Source organism: Tachypleus tridentatus, chromosome 5 (genome assembly GCF_004210375.1).
Source record: "Tachypleus tridentatus isolate NWPU-2018 chromosome 5, ASM421037v1, whole genome shotgun sequence".
Classification (NCBI taxonomy): domain Eukaryota; kingdom Metazoa; phylum Arthropoda; class Merostomata; order Xiphosura; family Limulidae; genus Tachypleus; species Tachypleus tridentatus.
The window spans coordinates 38,466,667-38,485,572 of NC_134829.1; the positions used below are offsets into that span (position 1 = coordinate 38,466,667).

Sequence of the window (18,906 nt, forward strand, 5' to 3'; positions counted from 1 at the left end):
ATAAAGGATAGTATATCAAAAAAACATCTTCCCAGCGGAAAAGGGACCTAATTATATATAGAGTAAAATGGGTCGTATATTTGTATATATGTAAATATCAACGATTCATGAACTTGTATTAGAATTGCAGAATACATATTTTATGATAATTCTTGACAATTAAACAACGCGTTATATATGGTATGTAATCATTAGGTGCTATACTAGCGCCATCTTTTGACTATAATATACACAACCTTCGATTTGTTTCTTAATTGAAGATTTTTTAAAAATCATTCATGGCAGAACTTTACATAATTTTGCCATATACGTACATCCACACGTTGTTAACAGAGAGAACCTTTCATGTATTATACTGATATACGTTTATTATTTTTTTGAGAACGATATTAACGAAACATAAAAAACTTTAAGACTCTTTATGATAACAGAATGTGTCAGCTTTTAATCATATCAGGTAAGTAATATTCAATACATATCAGGTAAATAATATTCAATACTACAAGCACAGATCGCCGTCAAAGGTTTTAATGGTAATTGTGTAAAAAGCAGGAACAAGAAACATTCAATTTTATTTTGCCAAAATGTTTTGACATTATTATTGTTCTGCACAGAAATACATCAAAACAACTGTCTGTCAAAATATCCTGTAATATAAATAACTATTTCATCTGAAAATGATCTTTCTAATTCGGAACAGTCAGAAGATTATTCAGGTTATCTCAGAAAACAAACTCGAAATGTAAGATTGCTCAGGTGATCTGGTAGAACACAACAGAAGCATAGGATTATCCAGGTAATCTCAATGAATAACATTGAAGCATATGATTACTTATGTGATCTCATGAGACAAAATCAAAATATATAATTATTCCGATGATCTTATAGAACTAAACACAAACATAGAAATACTTAGGTGATCTCATATAATTAAACACAAACATAGAAATGCTTAGGTGATCTCATAGAACTAAACACAAACATAGAAATACTCATGTGATCTCATAGAACTAAACACAAACATAGAAATACTCATGTGATCTCATAGAATTAAACAGAAGCATGTGGATACTCAGGTGATCTCATAAAACTAAGCACAAACATAGAAGTTCTCAGGTGATCTTCTTAAATAGGATCGAAACACAGATTTTTCACGTAAACTCATAAAACAAAATAGAAATATAAAATTAAAACATGGGATTACCCAGATGATTTCACAGAACGAAAACCAAAAATGTGGATTATTCAGATGATCTTATATGATAGAATAAAAATGCAAATATAGACTTAATGAGGTAATAACATAGAATAAAAATTTATGATTACAAAACTACCTTCAAATTTGTAGTACACACAAGAGAGATTTACACATTTTGGTAAAAGGATTAGAAAAAAAAACACGACATTTATACTCCGGATAATTATAATAAAAATTTTTTATCATTATACACCAGAATCAATACATACAACTGTCTGATGTCAGAATCCTGATGACGCCGCGAAAGCAAAACGCTGGTTAAAATAAAAGGTTTTTTTTTATAATTACCTGGAAAATAAAGGTATTTTTCTTATTTTTTTTAAATCAAAACCATTTTCTCTCTTATACTCACCATTCAAAAGACGGTTGTTGAAAATTATATCAGTTATCTTCATCCATTTAACAACTTTCATCTTATAAACATGAAAAGAAAAATACTTTTCAAACATAACTTTTAATCATATCAGCATAAAGCGTTAAACATTTACCTAATGTTTAATCACATGTCAACCATATTATAACCGCGATCTTCAGCACCGACGATGTCTATCCTCGACACCAGGGTTGTTTCCACCGGCTAGGATAAGAAAGACATAGTAGCAATTGAGGCGCTATTTATATTACTAAATTTTTTAAAAGAAATTCCTATCTACTGTGACATATAAATATGTTCTGTATATGCGAGTAACTACGTATCAGACTAGTTCTACTGGTTCTTTGAATCACAAAGCAAGTATCCGCCCTGAACTGAGAGTTGTGTAAACTGTGTTCCATACGAATGAAATTTAACTACTCAATAAATCCGTCTTCAAGAGGTAATAGACTTGTCAGTCCTTTTCGTCGATATATGACTAGTAATTTCTTGATCAAAATTCGTTGATGATACGTGGCAAATTGGTGTCTTTGTCGAGGTCTTGGCAACTCCTAGTGGTGTACAAGAGACAGTGACGCTCGGAGTAGCTCCGCTAACTCCTTTACCACATCTCCTATGATGAGTCTCCCAGTCCTTATGTTGGCAAAAGGTGCCACAGTATCGAGCCACATTGCAGCCACTGCAGGTCTCATTGGCTTTTCTTCCACAGTTCCAGCAGTTCTATAAAATAATAAAAAAACGTTCTGATAAACATAGAGTTTATCTACTTTAATCAAAATGATAGGGAACTTTAATCTTACTTTACCTTATCAGTGCCAAAATTATTAAAGGATTTTGAAAAAAAATACCATTTTAAGTATTCAATAACCAACATATTTTATTTTACTGAAGATATTTGTTCCATCACGTTTAAAATGAAATGTCAGGAAGCTTCAAAAGGAACAGTTTCATTCACCCCAGTCAGCTTGTTAGTTTTGTTTTTTGAATTTCGCACAAAGCCACTCGAGGGCTATATGTGCTAGCCGTCCCTAATGTAACAGTGTAAGACTAGAGGGAAGGCAGCTAGTCATCACCACCCACCGCCAACTCTTGGGCTACTCTTTTACCAACGAATAGTGGGATTGATTGTCACATTATGACGCCCCCACGGCTAAAAGGGCGAGCATGTTTAACGCGACGGGGATGTGAACCCGCGACCCTCAGATTACGAGTCGCACGCCTTAACACGCTTGGCCATGCCAGGCCTTCCCCAGTTAACTTAACATGAATAATTCTATTCTCTAAACTTGGACTTCAACCCACAACCCTCCAGAGGTTTTTATGAAATAATAAGAATATTAAACGCGTTTAAACCTATCATGTCTTACTTAGAAATCGCCTCATGTAATACTATATTTTACAAATTCTGCTCGTCACGTAATATAGGAGGTGACACGTAACTTTTAATAAGACGACACCATAATTAATGCAGTAATTTATGAACTAAATTATTCAATGTTCACACAATAGTTTCTCCAATTCTCTTTTAGCCTGTTTATGGAAGAGATCAAATAACTGTGGTGAAAATATGGCTTAAAATGTTTAATCATAACGATTTACATAAGAAATGTTTTGAAAGCAAAACAAAGCGTATGTAACATGGATTATTTCTTTCCCACCGAAACAAAACTGCTTATCAATAAACCTTGTATTCAGTTTATTCATGTGTACTTGCAATATGGTAATATCACATTTTTTTCTTTCACTAAATTGTATTTGAACTTTTTAGAATAGGTTTTATGTTATAGTCCATGTGGTATGCGATATCGATACATAATCTGATAGTCGCGGGTTCAAATCCCCTTCAAACTAAACATGCTCATCCTTTCAGCTGTGAGGCGTTATAATGTAACAGTCAATCCCACTATTCGTTGGTAAAAGAATAATCCAAGAGTTGGCGGTGAGTGGTGATAACTAGCTGCTTTCCCTCTAGTCTTACACTACTAAATTAGGGACGGCTAGTGCAGATAGCCCTCGTGTAGCTTTGCGCGAGATTCAAAACAATCGTTCAGTGCCCACGAGTTTTATCTTTATCAACGTCAGTGCTATCGAGTGTGATATGACAAACATAGAAGTTAATGTTACACTGTTTATATTAACAAAATTATTGATAACAACTGTTTCTGTCTGAACTGGTTTAAGTTGATGAAATGTCATATTTTATAACTTTTATCTTATTAAAGTCTTACATTGCAATATTAAAGACATAGGGTAAGAACTGCATACGCTTGCAGGTAAATTTCATTGTGTGTATATGTAACAGGGGTGGCCAAACCGGGGCTCTTTGACATATAATGTGAATGTGCGGCTCGCGGAAATATGTAGACTGAGCTCCTTTTTGCATCACAATTAATATGAAAGGTAAATACAAAATTTTCAAGCTTTATAATTATTTACCAGGTATAAACTGAGAGTCCACTTGGATAAAACCTAAGTTTAATATTCATGGTTAGTAAATACATTTAAGAATATAAATCCTAATTTTAATGCTAGATTTGAGTCATAGATTAAAGACATTTCGGATCAGCAAGAATTACAAAGGAATTGTGCTGGAGAATCAGTAATCACACAAGCCGGTCCTGACAATGTTAGTTTTTGTAGGCATGGCTTGAGATTGTGGCGTGTGTGGCTGTGTTGCGGGCAGTTAATTAGCGGAGTGTTACTGGGCGTTGTAGGATTTGGTTGCGTTGTACTTGTTGGAGCTTATTACTTCTTTTCACGTTAGTTTTTTAGAAGTATCTGTGAAAATTTTATGAAGGAAAATGCTAATCACGAAAATCATATTCAAATTTACCCATCACGTACCGTTTCATCGAAATCTTCAGTTTTGCTACAATGGAAAAACGATATCAGGGCAACTGGAATCCGTCAATGCTTGCTGACTACTGTTGAACACTGCAACGTGATGCACCGAACATTGAATACAAACGAAAATCAGGAGCAAAACACTATTAATTATGTTGAACTTAAAAGCGTATTAGAAACATAAACGCAATTAAATACGTTATTGCCGGTAAACAGTTAACTGTCTATTTCTCAGAGTTCATACGTGATGAAGCAAAACTAAAACTATATTTGTTCATACCCACCAGGTACCTGTCACAATCAGCAACAACTTTTCAGAAAGCAAAACTTTTCAGAAAAATTGTTGTGCAGTGTTATCAACCTAAATCAGAAATACGGAAAAACAAGTTAATTGTGTTAAAATCATCACTAAATAGCCAGCAGACATTGTTGACAACGTTCAGTTAGGAAGTTGATACAACGACTGAAGCTAGTTGTATTATATCATGGAATATTGCTCGTGCTAAACGCCCATATTCTGATGGTGAATTTCTTAAGAAGAATATAGCTGAAATTGTTGTAGTGTTAGATCCAAATAACACAAACCTTCAACAACTCATATCACAAACACCAGGAAAAATGATTTAAAGAATTCCCCTGCATTCAGCTTAGCCCATGACGAATCTACAGACAACCCACAACTGGCGGTATTTGTTTGTTATGTTTTCTTTGATGTAACTGTGAAAGAAGAGATGTTGGACTTTGTGGCACTTAAAGAAACAACTCGTGGTGTTGACATTAAAAATGCGCTTGACAGAGCCTTTACAAATGCCGACATTCCTCTGGATAAACTCATAAGTGTTACAACAGATGGAACACCTGCAATGGTGGGAAAAAAATGAAGGATTAATTGCACTTATGAAAAGTGATCCCAGCTTTCCAGAGTTTCTTCCTGTTCATTGCATTATTTATTGTAAACACCTGGCAGCCAGATACTTCAAGTATGAAGATGCTATGAAATGTGTTCTTGAAATTGTCAGTTTCATAAGTTTAAATGGTAAGATCTATCAACAGTTCAAAAATTGTATTGAAGAGCTGGAGCTTGAAAATAACTCCAGTAATGTATTTTTCTACTGCATTGTGAGGTGGCTGTCAACCAGTCATGTTTTAAATAAGTTCGAAGGTCTGTTGGAGCCTATTATTACTTTTCTTGAAGAAAATAAAATATTCTATCCTCAACTGGGAAATGATGAATGGACACAAGATCCAATGTTCCTTACTGATACAATGAATCATCTACAAAGTCTCAACTTGGCACTCCAGTGGAAGGATAAGATTGTTTCTGATCTTACTCAAACAGATCTGTTCAGAACAAAATAAGACTTTTTCAAAGAAATTTCAGTTACTTTTCCAATCTCTAAAGGAGAGTAAATACATTCCCTAACATTGAAATAAAGGATCACAAACTGGAAGAACACAAAGATAAATTACAAGGACTGCTTGATAATTTCCTAGACAGATTTGAGGACTTGCAGAAGCTGAAGTCTTGCTTAGCTTTTCTTGTAAATCCATTCATGGTTGATGTGATCAATTATGGTTGTCCAATTCTCGAACCTCTGGTTGCAGAACCATCTGCTGTAGAAATTAAACTAATAGAACTACAGAAGGACCTGGGTCTAAAGATGATACATGAATCTCATTCTACAACTGAGTTCTGGAAGCATGTTCCAGAAATAAAGCATCCTGAACTGAAGAAACTCAGTGTGTGACTCGTCTCAATTTTCAGCACAACTTACTGCTGTGAATCACTGTACTCTGTAATGAACTTTGTGAAGACAAAGCAACGTGCAATCCTTACGAATAAACACCTGATAAGGCTAATTTGTAGAGCCTTGACAACATATCAGGCGGAATTTCAACGACTAACAATCAAGATGGAAACTCACAGACCTCTTCCAACAGTAACGAGCCTGATTATTGTATCAATGTCTGTTTGTGTCAGTATTATGATAAGACTAAAATTTTGTAAGGTGGTATCTGATTAAAATATCTCTAATTTTATTATTTTATATATTTTCCTCCATGTTTTGACCAGATATTTACTGAGACAAATAAATATCATTAAAATATCTGTTTTACCTCTTGTATTTTTATTTTTGTCAGTTTCATTTAATGTTAATGAAATGCAAATGTCCATATTTTCTTAGATGTTCCCGTAGTTCATTACGGTATTAAATACACTGAATATAGTTAAAAGAATAATCACCCAGGATTGTAAAAAAATTTGGTATATATATATGTGTGTACTTTGTGATTATTGAAGCTAATATGAATAAACAGTTTAAAAACTACATACATAAATAAATATTATTACTAGATGTATTTATTAATACTTATATAAAATTTATGTAACACAATGTAAATGTAACAATAAAAACATGTGTGTAATATTTATTCATGTCATGTGGCTCTCAAACATCTGAAGTTTATCGTATGTGGCTTTCACGTTAAGCAAGTTTGGCCACCCTTGATATATAATACAAAACCTATACACCAGGAGATTTTACATTTGTGTTTAGTAGTTGATTTAAACCTAAATTTACTTACCTGAGTGACTAGCAGTTGATTCAAATATAATTAGGATGACTAGTAGTTGATTGAGACCTAAGTCTATTAATTTGAGTGACTAGCTGTTGATTCAGACCTAAGTCTACTAATTTGAGAGACTAGCAGTTGATCCAGACGTAAGACTACTAATTTGAGTGACTAGCAGTTGATTGAGACCTAAGTCTACTCATTTGAATGAGTAGCAGTTGATTCAGACCTAAGTCTACTAACTTGGGTGACTAGCGGTTGATTGAGACCTAAGTCTACTAATTTGAGTGAGTAGCAGTTGATTCAGACCTAAGTCTACTAACTTGAGTGACTAGCAGTTGATTCAGACCTAAGTCTACTAATTTGAGTGACTAGCTGTTGATTCAGACCTAAGTCTACTAATTTGAGAGACTAGCAGTTGATCCAGACGTAAGACTACTAATTTGAGTGACTAGCAGTTGATTGAGACCTAAGTCTACTCATTTGAATGAGTAGCAGTTGATTCAGACCTAAGTCTACTAACTTGGGTGACTAGCGGTTGATTGAGACCTAAGTCTACTAATTTGAGTGAGTAGCAGTTGATTCAGACCTAAGTCTACTAACTTGAGTGACTAGCAGTTGATTCAGACCTAAGTCTACTAATTTGAGTGAGTAGCAGTTGATTCAGACCTAAGTCTACTAATTTGAGTGACTAGCAGTTCATTCAGACCTAAGTCTACTAATTTGAGTGAGTAGCAGTTGATTCAGACCTAAATCTACTAAATTGAGTAACTAGCAGTTGATTCAGACCTAATTATGACAACTAGTAGTTGATTCAGACCTAATTATGACAACTAGTAGTTGATTCAGACCTAAATCTACTACATAGGGTGACCAGCAGTTGATTCAGATTTAATTCCACTGCTTAGAGTGACTAGCAGTTGATTCAGGCCTTAGACTACTTATCTGTGTAACTAGCAGATTATTCAGACCTAATTAGGATGACTAGCAGTTGATTCAGACCTAAGACTACTAATTTGAGTGACTAGCAGTTCATTCAGACCAAAGTCTAATAATTAGGGTGACTAGCAGTTTATTCAAACTGAATTCTACTTATGAGGGTGAATTTGAATTTATAACTGGGAGCACGGTTAACAGTAATTTTTGCCAGTTATCTTTAAGGTGAAAATTTGGTAGCTGTATGTCTTTTTGTTGATATTTCTTTGTGTATTCGTAAATTTTATATATGTATTTAAATACGTACATCGTGGCGCGATATAACAAATTTTTAAAATGTGAGATATGTTGATACGTGGTAGCGGTGGTTGGGGTAATAGTTACTGAAACTTCTCACTGCAGCATGATAAGTTGGTCAACTTATCCCTCTAGTTTATCACTAGTATTTAGTTTGGTAGGTAGCTTACTTCTGTGGTTAGATTATTGTCAAAGATTTTCAGTCTGGTATGGCCTGATAGTTAGAGTCTCAACACGTAACTTATGAATCGCGAGATCGAATCCCGTCACCGAATACGCTCATCCTTTCAACCACCGACTAACAAGTTGCCTTCCCTTTAGCCTATCACTTACAAAATAAGGTCTGCAAGCGCAGATAGCTAATGACAATCTTAGCACGAAATTTAACAACACAAACAAGTCACAACTTCCCACTTCTATAAAATAGATTGGATAACTAACCTTGTAGTATCTCACTGTTGATTAATAGATTGGATAACTAACCCTTGTAGTATCTCACTGTTGATTAATAGATTGGATAACTAACCCTTGTAGTATCTCACTGTTGATTAATAGATTGGATAATTTACCCCTGTGGTATCTCACTGTTGATTAATAGATTGGATAATTTACCCCCGTGGTATCTCTCTGTTGAATAATAAATTGGATAATTTACCCCTGTGGTATCTCACTGTTGAATAATAAATTGGATAATTTACCCCTGTGGTATCGCACTGTTGGTTAATAAATTGGATAATTTACTCCTGTGGTATCTCACTGTTGATTAATAAATTGGATAATTTACTCCTGTGGTATCTCACTGTTGATTAATAGCTTGGATAATTTACCCCTGTGGTATCTCACTGTTGATTAATAGATTGGATAATTTATCCCTGTGGTATCTCACTGTTGATTAATAAATTGGATAATTTACCCCTGTGGTATCTCACTGCTGAATAATAAATTGGATAATTTACCCCTGTGGTATCTCACTGTTGAATAATAAATTGGATAACTTACTCGTCAGGCTATCACTCTTGATTAAATAAGTTATTTTTATGTATTCTTATTTTGGCCATCGTCCTGCACGTGCTACTCTGGAAAGATCTTTAGAACATTAAAATACTTCGATTACTTACTTATAAACTGTTTGACTGTTATTGGGTTTAGTTTTAAGTATATACATATATATATATAATTTATTTTAATTATATCTATATTTAATTATTTATTCTGGTGATTATTTTAGTTAACATAGTGCACAACACATACTTCAATGGAGTCATCCTGTTGATTGCTACAAGGTAGAAAAGTCATTTCTCTGGAATCTTCTCGTTTGCTGGCGAAAGACAGGGATTCTTGAGATCCTTTTCGTCTCGTCTCTGATAAGAATTGCTCTAATTTTGCTCTTTCCTCAGCGACAAACTCAGAAGCTTTAGTTTCTGCCAGAGAAACAGCTCTTTGTAGCTCAGCAACAGCTTGTTGTTTCACTTCGTTGACTGCTTCTTCTGTTAAAAATATTAGCACGTTATTCAAAATTAATACTGAAATTAATTTATTCAAATTCTTTAACAGCAGTTTTCACAACAGGCGAGTCGTAATTTTAATGATTGCACTGTTTTAATCCATAGTATCGACTGATCATTAGGTTAAAGATATGCTGAAAAAGACAATGTAACCTTTACCTGATGATGACCACCCAGATGGAAAAAGCTGTAATAACCAAAATCAGAACTCGTCTGTTGTAAATGTTATTTTTACCGTATTTTGAAGTAACTGTTCAATGCAGTTAGTTTATTACCACAAAAAATTTATTTATTTCGTATCCTCCCAATTTTGTTTTATGAATATTACTCATTTTAAAACAGGCGAAACAAATATTCGAACTTTACTGATCCGAAGAAATAATGTTTGTAATAAAAGTAATTGCAAGGTTAAAAACGTATTATTATATTATATGATATATTATATATAATAATTAGAATGCATAATTTAACAGAATTGTAAGATAGTCTCAGATGCTCAACTCGGGATTACACTTTTATAATATGTGAAAAATGTAATAGGAACAACTTTGACGAACGCACACGTTAACAACAGGAAACCTTAACCAGTTCATCTTCCTTTCTATATATGAAAGTCCTAAAACTATACAACGTCTTTAACAAGATTACTTATAAATTGTTTTTTTTTTTCCTAAATGTTACGATATCTCTAGCAGGATTAAATGGGTCAGACATAACCTGGTAGGCTAGGCCACGCTACTTGTGTCCTGAGAGTGGAGGGTTCCAATTCCGTCCCCAAAAATGCTCGCCCGTTCAGCCGTGGGGATGTTATAATGTGGTGGGCAATCACATTATTAATTGATAAAGAGTTGGCGGTAAGTGATGTTTACGAACCGCCTTTCCTTCCCTCTAGTCTGTCTCTTGGAAATGAGAGACGGTTCAAAACCAAACAAACAGAATCAAACATAATGTGTTACTTTTACTGCTACTAATTAGTCCTAAAATTGTATGATATCGAAATAACAATATTAAATAATGCTTCTTCTACTTCTGAAATTATTTAAAAAGTAATAACATTAATATCATAACCTTGAATTATTTGATTTCATTTATAAACAGGACATTTCATTGTGGTTATATGCAGTTTTGTTTTACGTAATTCAGGTGTGGAAAAATAGGTCACTACAATAAAAACACTCATTATATACCTAAATTAATGATAGTTTCATTATATTTATGCTTTGGTTTTATAGTTTGTTGTGATTTCTGCGTTATATAAGGGAATGCACATTTTCAGAGACCTGGCATGACCAGGTGGGTTAAGGCACTCGACTCGTAATCTGAGGGTTGCGGGTTCAAATTCCTGTCACACCAAATATGATCACCCTTTTAACTGTGGGGGCGTTATTATGTTACGGTCAATCCCATTATTCGTTATTAAAGAGCAGCCCAAGAGTTGGCGGTGGGTGGTGATGACTAGCTGCCTTCCCTCTACTCTTACACTTTTAAATTAGGAACGGCTAGCGAAGATAGCTCTCGTGTAGCTTTTTGCGTAATTCAAAAAACAAACACGTTTTCAGTCTTAAAGATACTCGTACGGAATTGTGGAATTCCTGCTCACAGTAACCGTTTTTTTAATAATATGTTCAGCTGGTTGTGAAAGAATGCTTAAAGAAATTTTATTCATCCAAACGTTAACACAAGAGCTTATTTAAACCAAACGTTTTGACTATTAAGTTGGATAACGTAAGAAAAAAATGCAATCTTTGATATAGCACAATATTTAAATGGTACAATAAGCTATAAAACCAATGAAACCACCATTATTAACTTAGGTCTCAAACGCGAGTAGATCTGTTTTATGGAGTATTCATTCTATTAACCTGATAAAATTAATAGAAAACTTTATTTCTATGTAAACTAGAATGAGCAGAAGGTCGCACTTTGTTGTTTCAAGTTAAACCAGCTTCAAAATTACAATTATTTAATACTGACGAACCGCTCATTCACAGGACTCGTCAGGGTGCAATATTTTATACGAGTGGCTCCACCTAGTGGTAGCTTTCTTACATTCTTTTATAAGAATAAATAACTCTGTTAAACAAGTGAATACTAAGTAACTACTCAAAGAGGAAAATAACGCATACTCGTAATCGATTAAAATTAAGTTGACTGCAGAGCACAGAAATCACGTTGCACATAAATTCTGTAATTTAGAGTGACTTTACTATAAAATAAAGCATTGATATAAATAATCCAGCAAACGAAAATTTTCACATTTGTGAAAACGAATTATTTGTTCTTCTAGAAAGTAAAGAAACTTCGTTTCTTACACCTGTTATTTAAGGCCTGAACAACATAATTATTTTTATGAAAAGATAAGTAGAGAAACAGAATTAATAACACAAGTTATCATTAAAGTCATTCGTAAATTTAAAAAAAACAACCTACAACCGAGTAGTATTCACCCTGATAACTTATTTGTTCAAAATTGACAAAGATATTTTACTGCGTACCTCAGTGACTCAGCAGTAAGACTGAAGGCAAAATATTGCAATCGATTCCCTGCTCGTGAGACAGAACAGATACTGCTGCGTTGTTCTCCAAATAAAACAACCAAACCAATCCTTCCACCATTCCATCTTCAATTTTGTCATCTTTAACATTCGTTAATTTCTCTAAATTAGTGATTCCTCCTTTAAATTTCGCGCAAAGCTACACGAGGGCTATCTGCGCTAGTCTTCCGCAATTTAGCAGTGTAAGACTAAAGGGAAGGCAGCTAGTCATCACAACCCACCGCCAACTCTTGGGCTACTCTTTTACCAACGAATAGTGGGATTGGCCGTGACATTATAACGCCCCCACGGCTGAAAGGGCGAGCATGTTTGGTGCGACCGGGATTCAAACCCGCGACCCTCGGATTACGAGTCGAACACCTTAACTAGTGTTTCCACACAACGTTTCACTTACATTTCACAAAATATATGTAACAAATCTAATTTTGAAACCAATCCTTCAATAATAAAGCACGCAATCATACAGCAACGTTCAACCTCCAAAACAATATTTACATTCCAAACACTTTATTTGTGGAATTTAGATTCAATGATGTTCAAAAGTTAGCCGAAAGCTACAAATAATGCAGGTTTTAGACACTTAAGCTAAGAACAAAGCAACTCCAGACGCGAAAGGATTAATAGCAGACATATTTATTCATAAAAAAAAAAGATCATGTCTTTTATTGGCTTCTGCTAAGATGTACTACTTGTCATGACTAAAATCGACACGTAGAAGATGTTACACGTTTGGACAGGACGAGTGTGTGTGCCACAGCTATCTGCTGAGTCCACCGAGGGGAATCGACCCCCTGATTTTAGCGTTGTAAATCCGTAGACTTACCGCTGTACTAGCAGTGAACGGGACAGGACGAAGGCAGAAGGAATTCTCTTACAACACTTTCAGACTTAGAAAATAAAAAATAAAGCTAAAACATTTACTATACCGTGATTCACTCTGTTATATTTATAATCGAAAAACAGCATATACGACAGAGAATCTCTTGACTCATAATTTAAATGTACAGGTCGACCGTTGAGATACCATAGACTTCTAATAAGGATGGTAAACAGTTCAGTAAAAGGGCCGAAATTCTGAGTAAAGGATGTTTTACGATCTTCATCATCCATTTATGAGAATTTAGAAAACCTACACGAACGTAATTTGCTGTAGTTGTATTCTTAACTAGCTAAGGAATGGTGAGATTCATAGCTATACCATCTATAACACAGCTTTCCACACAGTCTAGTGTCACACAAATACAAAGATTTTAAAAAGTAGCCTAATCTAGGTAATACTAAGAAAAGAAACTGGTATAAACAGTGTCAACGTGCCTGCTTTTCGACGGACTTCAGAGACCCGATCTTCTGCTGACTTACAATGTGTCATGATGTCGTTGCTTTGCCTTTTTATCTCCATTTCCCAAGAGTCCATTTGTTTTGGACCACAGGGAACACAGTCGGTCCAGTCAACACAACTCCTTTGTTGTAAAATAGTAAGTGCCCGTTTGGTTTTATCTACCATTCCCAGAATGCAATTGAGCATCTGAAATACAATACAGTACTTATACATATACCTCTTGTATAATTAAAGTTCACAAGGTGAAAATATTTCTAAAAGTCCAAGAATGTAATTCAGATTCATATGAACTAAAACACATAATACTATCCAACTTATTACAGCTTCATCACAAAAAAAGAAAAAGAAAAAGTGAGTGTCTCCCATTGGCTCAGTGATAAAAAGGAGGGTTTATAGCACCACAATCGTGGATATGATTTGTCCCGATGGAAACAGTGTAGCTGGCCTATTGTGTTCCATTGCGTTTAAAAGAACAGTAACAACAACCTACATGAAAAATGGCGAAATGATGGCGTAATATCGACTTGGTCATATACATTGGATTCCTTGGAGTCTAGATATCGTATCATCTTGGAAGGTTTGATGTTTTTATTTAACTCGAAATACGTGTGTTTGTTTTGTCGGGTATCACGCACACAAAGTTATACGAGGGTTATTCGTGGTAGCTGTTCCTGATTCTGAAAAGATAAATCAGAAGGAAGGCAGCTAGTCAGCAACTCCCACCGCCAACATTCTCTTTACTCTTGTAAAAATATACTGTGGGATCTGAACGTCACTCTTTTCGTGTGTGTGTCAAAGTGGAATGATGGTGGTGGTTTTACTTTTTTTATTTTTTGGCGGTTACAAAACGTGAACCACGAATCTGATCTCCATCATCCCGTCATAACCTGATGACTAGGTCAGCCACTTGTGATCTGAGAGTCACAGGTTCGAATCCCGTCCCCGAACATGCTCGCTCCTTCAGTCGTGTTTATTTTATTATGTGATAATCAATCCCACTATTCATCAGTAAAAAGTAACCAAAGAGTTGGCGGTGAGTAATCTTGACTAGCTGCCTTCCATCTAGTTTATTTTTTTAAAAATGAGGGATGGTTAACTTTGTTCGAAATTCAAAAACAAGCCAGCAGAATGAAATATAATGCGTTCCTTTTACCGCTAATATAGTCTTAAAATCATCTGACTACATTAACCACAAGGTGAAAATATTCATTTTTCTGTAAAATGTATGTCAGTAATGTACTTACAAGGATTAAATGCGACAATACTGACATTTTTACTTAAATATTTCTATGTTACTCATGTTGTTAGAAACTATAAAATCAAGAAAGTCAGTCTTGGCCCAGAAACAATTCAGTTGGGGCATAAATAACTTCGAAAAATGGATTTCATAAGCCATTAAACCCCACCAGTAATCCAAGGTTTAAGGGAAGTTCAATATTTCCTACATCCATCGAACATACCAACATTTCTCTTTTTTATTTATTAATTTCTTTAAACACAAAGCCACTCAGTAGACTATCTGCACTGAGCCAAACACTGAACCTAGAAATTTAGCTTTATAAGCCCTCAAACTTAAAACTGAACCACCAAGAATAGAAAATAAACAAATTAACAATAACGTACATGAAGTGTTTTAACAGAATACGTTTTAAGTTAGATAATATTAGTTACTTATTAAATATTAAGTTTTAAAGGTGAACCGAGAACAAAATTTTGAGATTAGCTGAGACTTGTTAATAAATCACATATTATATGGACTGAGGTTAACTTGGATATTTTTACATTAATAGGTACTCAATCAGAATAGATTATATTACGTGGACTAAGGTTACCTAGAATATTTTTATATTAACAGGTACTCAATCAGAATAGATCATATTACGTGGACTAAGGTTTACTTGTATATTTTTATATTAACAGGTACTCAATCAGAATAGATCATATTACGTGGACTAAAGTTTACTTGTATATTTTTACATTAACAGGTACTCAATCAGAATAGATCATATTACGTGGACTAAAGTTTACTTGGATATTTTTATATTAACAGGTACTCAATCAGAATAGATCATATTACGTGGACTAAGGTTTACTTGGATATTTTTATGTTAATTCGTACTCAATGTTTGATTTTTAATTTCGCGCAAACCTACACGAGGGCTATCTGCGCTAGCCGTCCCTAATTTAGCAGTGTGAGACTAGAAGGAAGTCAGCTAGTCATCACCACCTACCGCCAACTCTGGGGCTACTCTTTTACCAGCAAATAGTGGGATTGACATACACATTATAACGCTCCATGGCTGAGAGGGCGAGCATGTTTGGTGCGACGGGGATTCGAACCCGCGACCCTCAGATTAGGAGTGGAATGCCTTAACCCACCTGGCCATGCCGGGCCCAATTGGTGCTCAAACGAGAATGAAAAGTTTCTTTTATATACGCTTGAATCGTTTTTTTTTTTATAATTTGTCACAATATTTTAGCATGATGTGTACTTATGTGTAAAAAAAACAACAAAATAATATATCGTAAAAACTATTTTTTGTACTAGCTATTTTATTACGGGACTTGAGATATTTAATAAAATAAAAACAAACTTACATATTTGAATGTATTTCATATTGTTTTGTGGGTACTATATTTATTACAAAGACAACTGAAACCAATTTAATTATTGTTTGTTTCAGAGTAAATACTTAGAAATTAAATTATTTTCTAAATAAAACGAATAAATAATTACTTTTATCCTGCTCCTTGGTGGGTCAGCTAAAATTCTGCCTTCGATACCCACGGTAGAGTATGTGTGCTTTTTTATAGTAAAGCCACATCGGGCTATCTGCTGAGTCCACCGAGGGGAATCGAGCCTCTGATTTTAGCGTTGTAAATCATTAGACTTACCGCTGTACTAGCGGGGGACCCCACGGAAGGCAGAGCACCGATAGCTCATAGCAACAAACAAAATTTTGTTCTACCTTCTATATAGTTAATAATAATACATAGTAAAGATGGAGCAGACTGAGAGATATTAGAGTCCGCATTTACCTTTTTAGTCCACAAACATTCTTTACCTCTTAACATTTCATCATTCGATGAATTTCCAAATATGCTTAGGCATAAAGAAAGCTGCTTTATTGTTAATAATAGCAAAGATTGGTTTCGTTTTGGGATTACTTATTAATTATGTATGTTTTAATACAAGTTACAGCTTTAACAGTAAATTATAATTCTTTTAAAAGTAAATCTTTGTTTCTGTAAAATCTGTAACTTGTAATTAAATAACAAAGAATGTCTGATTGCATGGAATCGCTTACAAGTCTGTAAACAATTACAGGGCTGTAACTATATTCTTACCCCCAAATATGTCACAACGTTGCAAAATGCATCGAATAAAACAGTACTAAGCGTTGAACTGAGTTTGTGGATTCTCATATTACGTCCAGAATTGAATATCGTACAGTAAGTGCACATTTCAACCACGTTAATTAAAATAAAATGGATAAACAAGCACATTATTATTAAAATCAAGCTGTTTTAACTGTTTGGAGTTCCCTGTGTCACCCTCTTTTCAATGCACCAAACTGGACGTGAGGGTTTGTGGAAATATATTTCATTATTAATTAATATTAAAATCAAAATATTTACTTACAGTGTAAATATTTCTCCACTGACCTTCCATTTCTTTCTCTTCTGAGGGTTCTCTTTGAAAGCTTTCTAATTAAATAGGAAAATGTTATTATCGCAAATGTTAGTTTATATAACATTATCAGAATGTTTTAAAGAAACAACAGAAGTGAATTTTGTTTTCTTAGGGTAAAGTGATCGATCCCAGAATTATAGCGTTATAAGCCCTCTATCTTATCGCTTATCCATCAAAAAGCGTACTTATAAGTATTTTACTTTTATCAACATCCTCCAGTGGCATAGCGGTATATCTGCTGGCTTCTAATGCTATAAACCAGATTTCGATATCCGTAATAGGCAGGCATGGATAGCCCATTAGGTAGCTTTGTGCTTAAGTATAAACAAACTTTTATCAATAATTTTGTCTTTGTACCTTAGTATCGTAAGTAAAGACGTCTTACACACGTTTTTATAATCATTATAATTACACTATGCAACAAAATGTTTACTTTTTCTTGTTCGTGGACAGAAAGTGTTATTTCCCAATTACTTGTGACTAAAGTAAATGGAAAAGACCAATTTTTCTCTTCACACTTTGATTTTGTGAGCTGGGAGCGTATAACGAAAACATGATGGGAGACTATATTTGTGGGCTGATACGTGAAAGTGATTTACATTACAGTTGCAAATCTCGAAAAACTAGTCACCTCTAAACATTTTTTTTTTATTTTTGTGATGGCCCGGCATGGCCAAGCGTGTTAAGGCGTGCGACTCGTAAGCTGAGGGTCGCAGGTTCGCATCCCCGTCGCGCCAAACATGCTCGCCCTCCCAGCCGTGGGGGCGTTATAATGTGACGGTTAATCCCACTATTCGTTGGTAAAAGAGTAGCCCAAGAGGTGGCGGTGGGTGGTGATGACTAGCTGCCTTCCTTCTAGTCTTACATTACTAAATTAGGGACGGCTAGCACAGATAGCCCTCGAGTAGCTTTGTGCGAAATTCAAAAACAAACAAACAATCATTTTTGTGTAACTTTAACATAAATACATGTAAATCTTGATTTATATGTTGTTTTATTCACACCTTATGTAAATAAAAATGTGCAACTTTGTCCGTTTTTACATAGAAAATAGGTTAATTTCTAAATTTCATTATCCAGGTCACAAAAACAAAGTTTGAAGGGAATAATTACCATTTTCCGTACTTTTACAGCATATGCAATTAACAAATAACACATACTATCCAGAAACAAAACTTGTGTTACATAGTGTTATTTTAAACTCAATTTTAAAATGAAAAACAACCTAAGTATCACCTACTTTCATAAAGGTCTCGTTCTTTAGCCCTAACATCATTGATAGAATCGTCGAAGCTGAAGCTACACTTCTCGTGATTGGCTGTGATGTTTGGGCTTATTCCGGATCCAAAAGGAGGATTCGATAAATTATGGTGACGTTTAACTGGCGAAGGACCGTTGGACCTTGTTTCACTATAACCGTTCTCTCGTGGCCGCTTGAGGTCGCTGAGTGAATATCAACATTTATTGCATCGGAGACCTTCTTAAAAACACTTTAAGATATTTTCCTTTTAATAATCTAAACAAGATACGT

The 18,906-nt window shown here is 34.5% G+C and overlaps 1 protein-coding gene across 4 annotated transcripts in view; it reads right to left on the reverse strand.

Moving 5' to 3' along the window:
- Window positions 1-418: 418 nt before the first annotated feature.
- LOC143250964 (protein CBFA2T3-like) overlaps window positions 419-18,906 on the reverse strand; it is a 35,730-nt gene continuing 17,242 nt past the window's right edge. For all 4 annotated transcript variants that reach the window (XM_076502205.1, XM_076502203.1, XM_076502204.1 and 1 more), the window contains 5 exons: window positions 18,616-18,818; window positions 17,325-17,389; window positions 13,657-13,867; window positions 9,534-9,769; window positions 419-2,351 (listed from right to left, as the gene is read on the reverse strand). In XM_076502205.1, coding sequence (XP_076358320.1) covers window positions 2,067-2,351; window positions 9,534-9,769; window positions 13,657-13,867; window positions 17,325-17,389; window positions 18,616-18,818 — 1,000 coding nt within the window. In that variant the 3' untranslated portion in view covers window positions 419-2,066. The remainder of the gene's footprint in view (window positions 2,352-9,533; window positions 9,770-13,656; window positions 13,868-17,324; window positions 17,390-18,615; window positions 18,819-18,906) is intronic.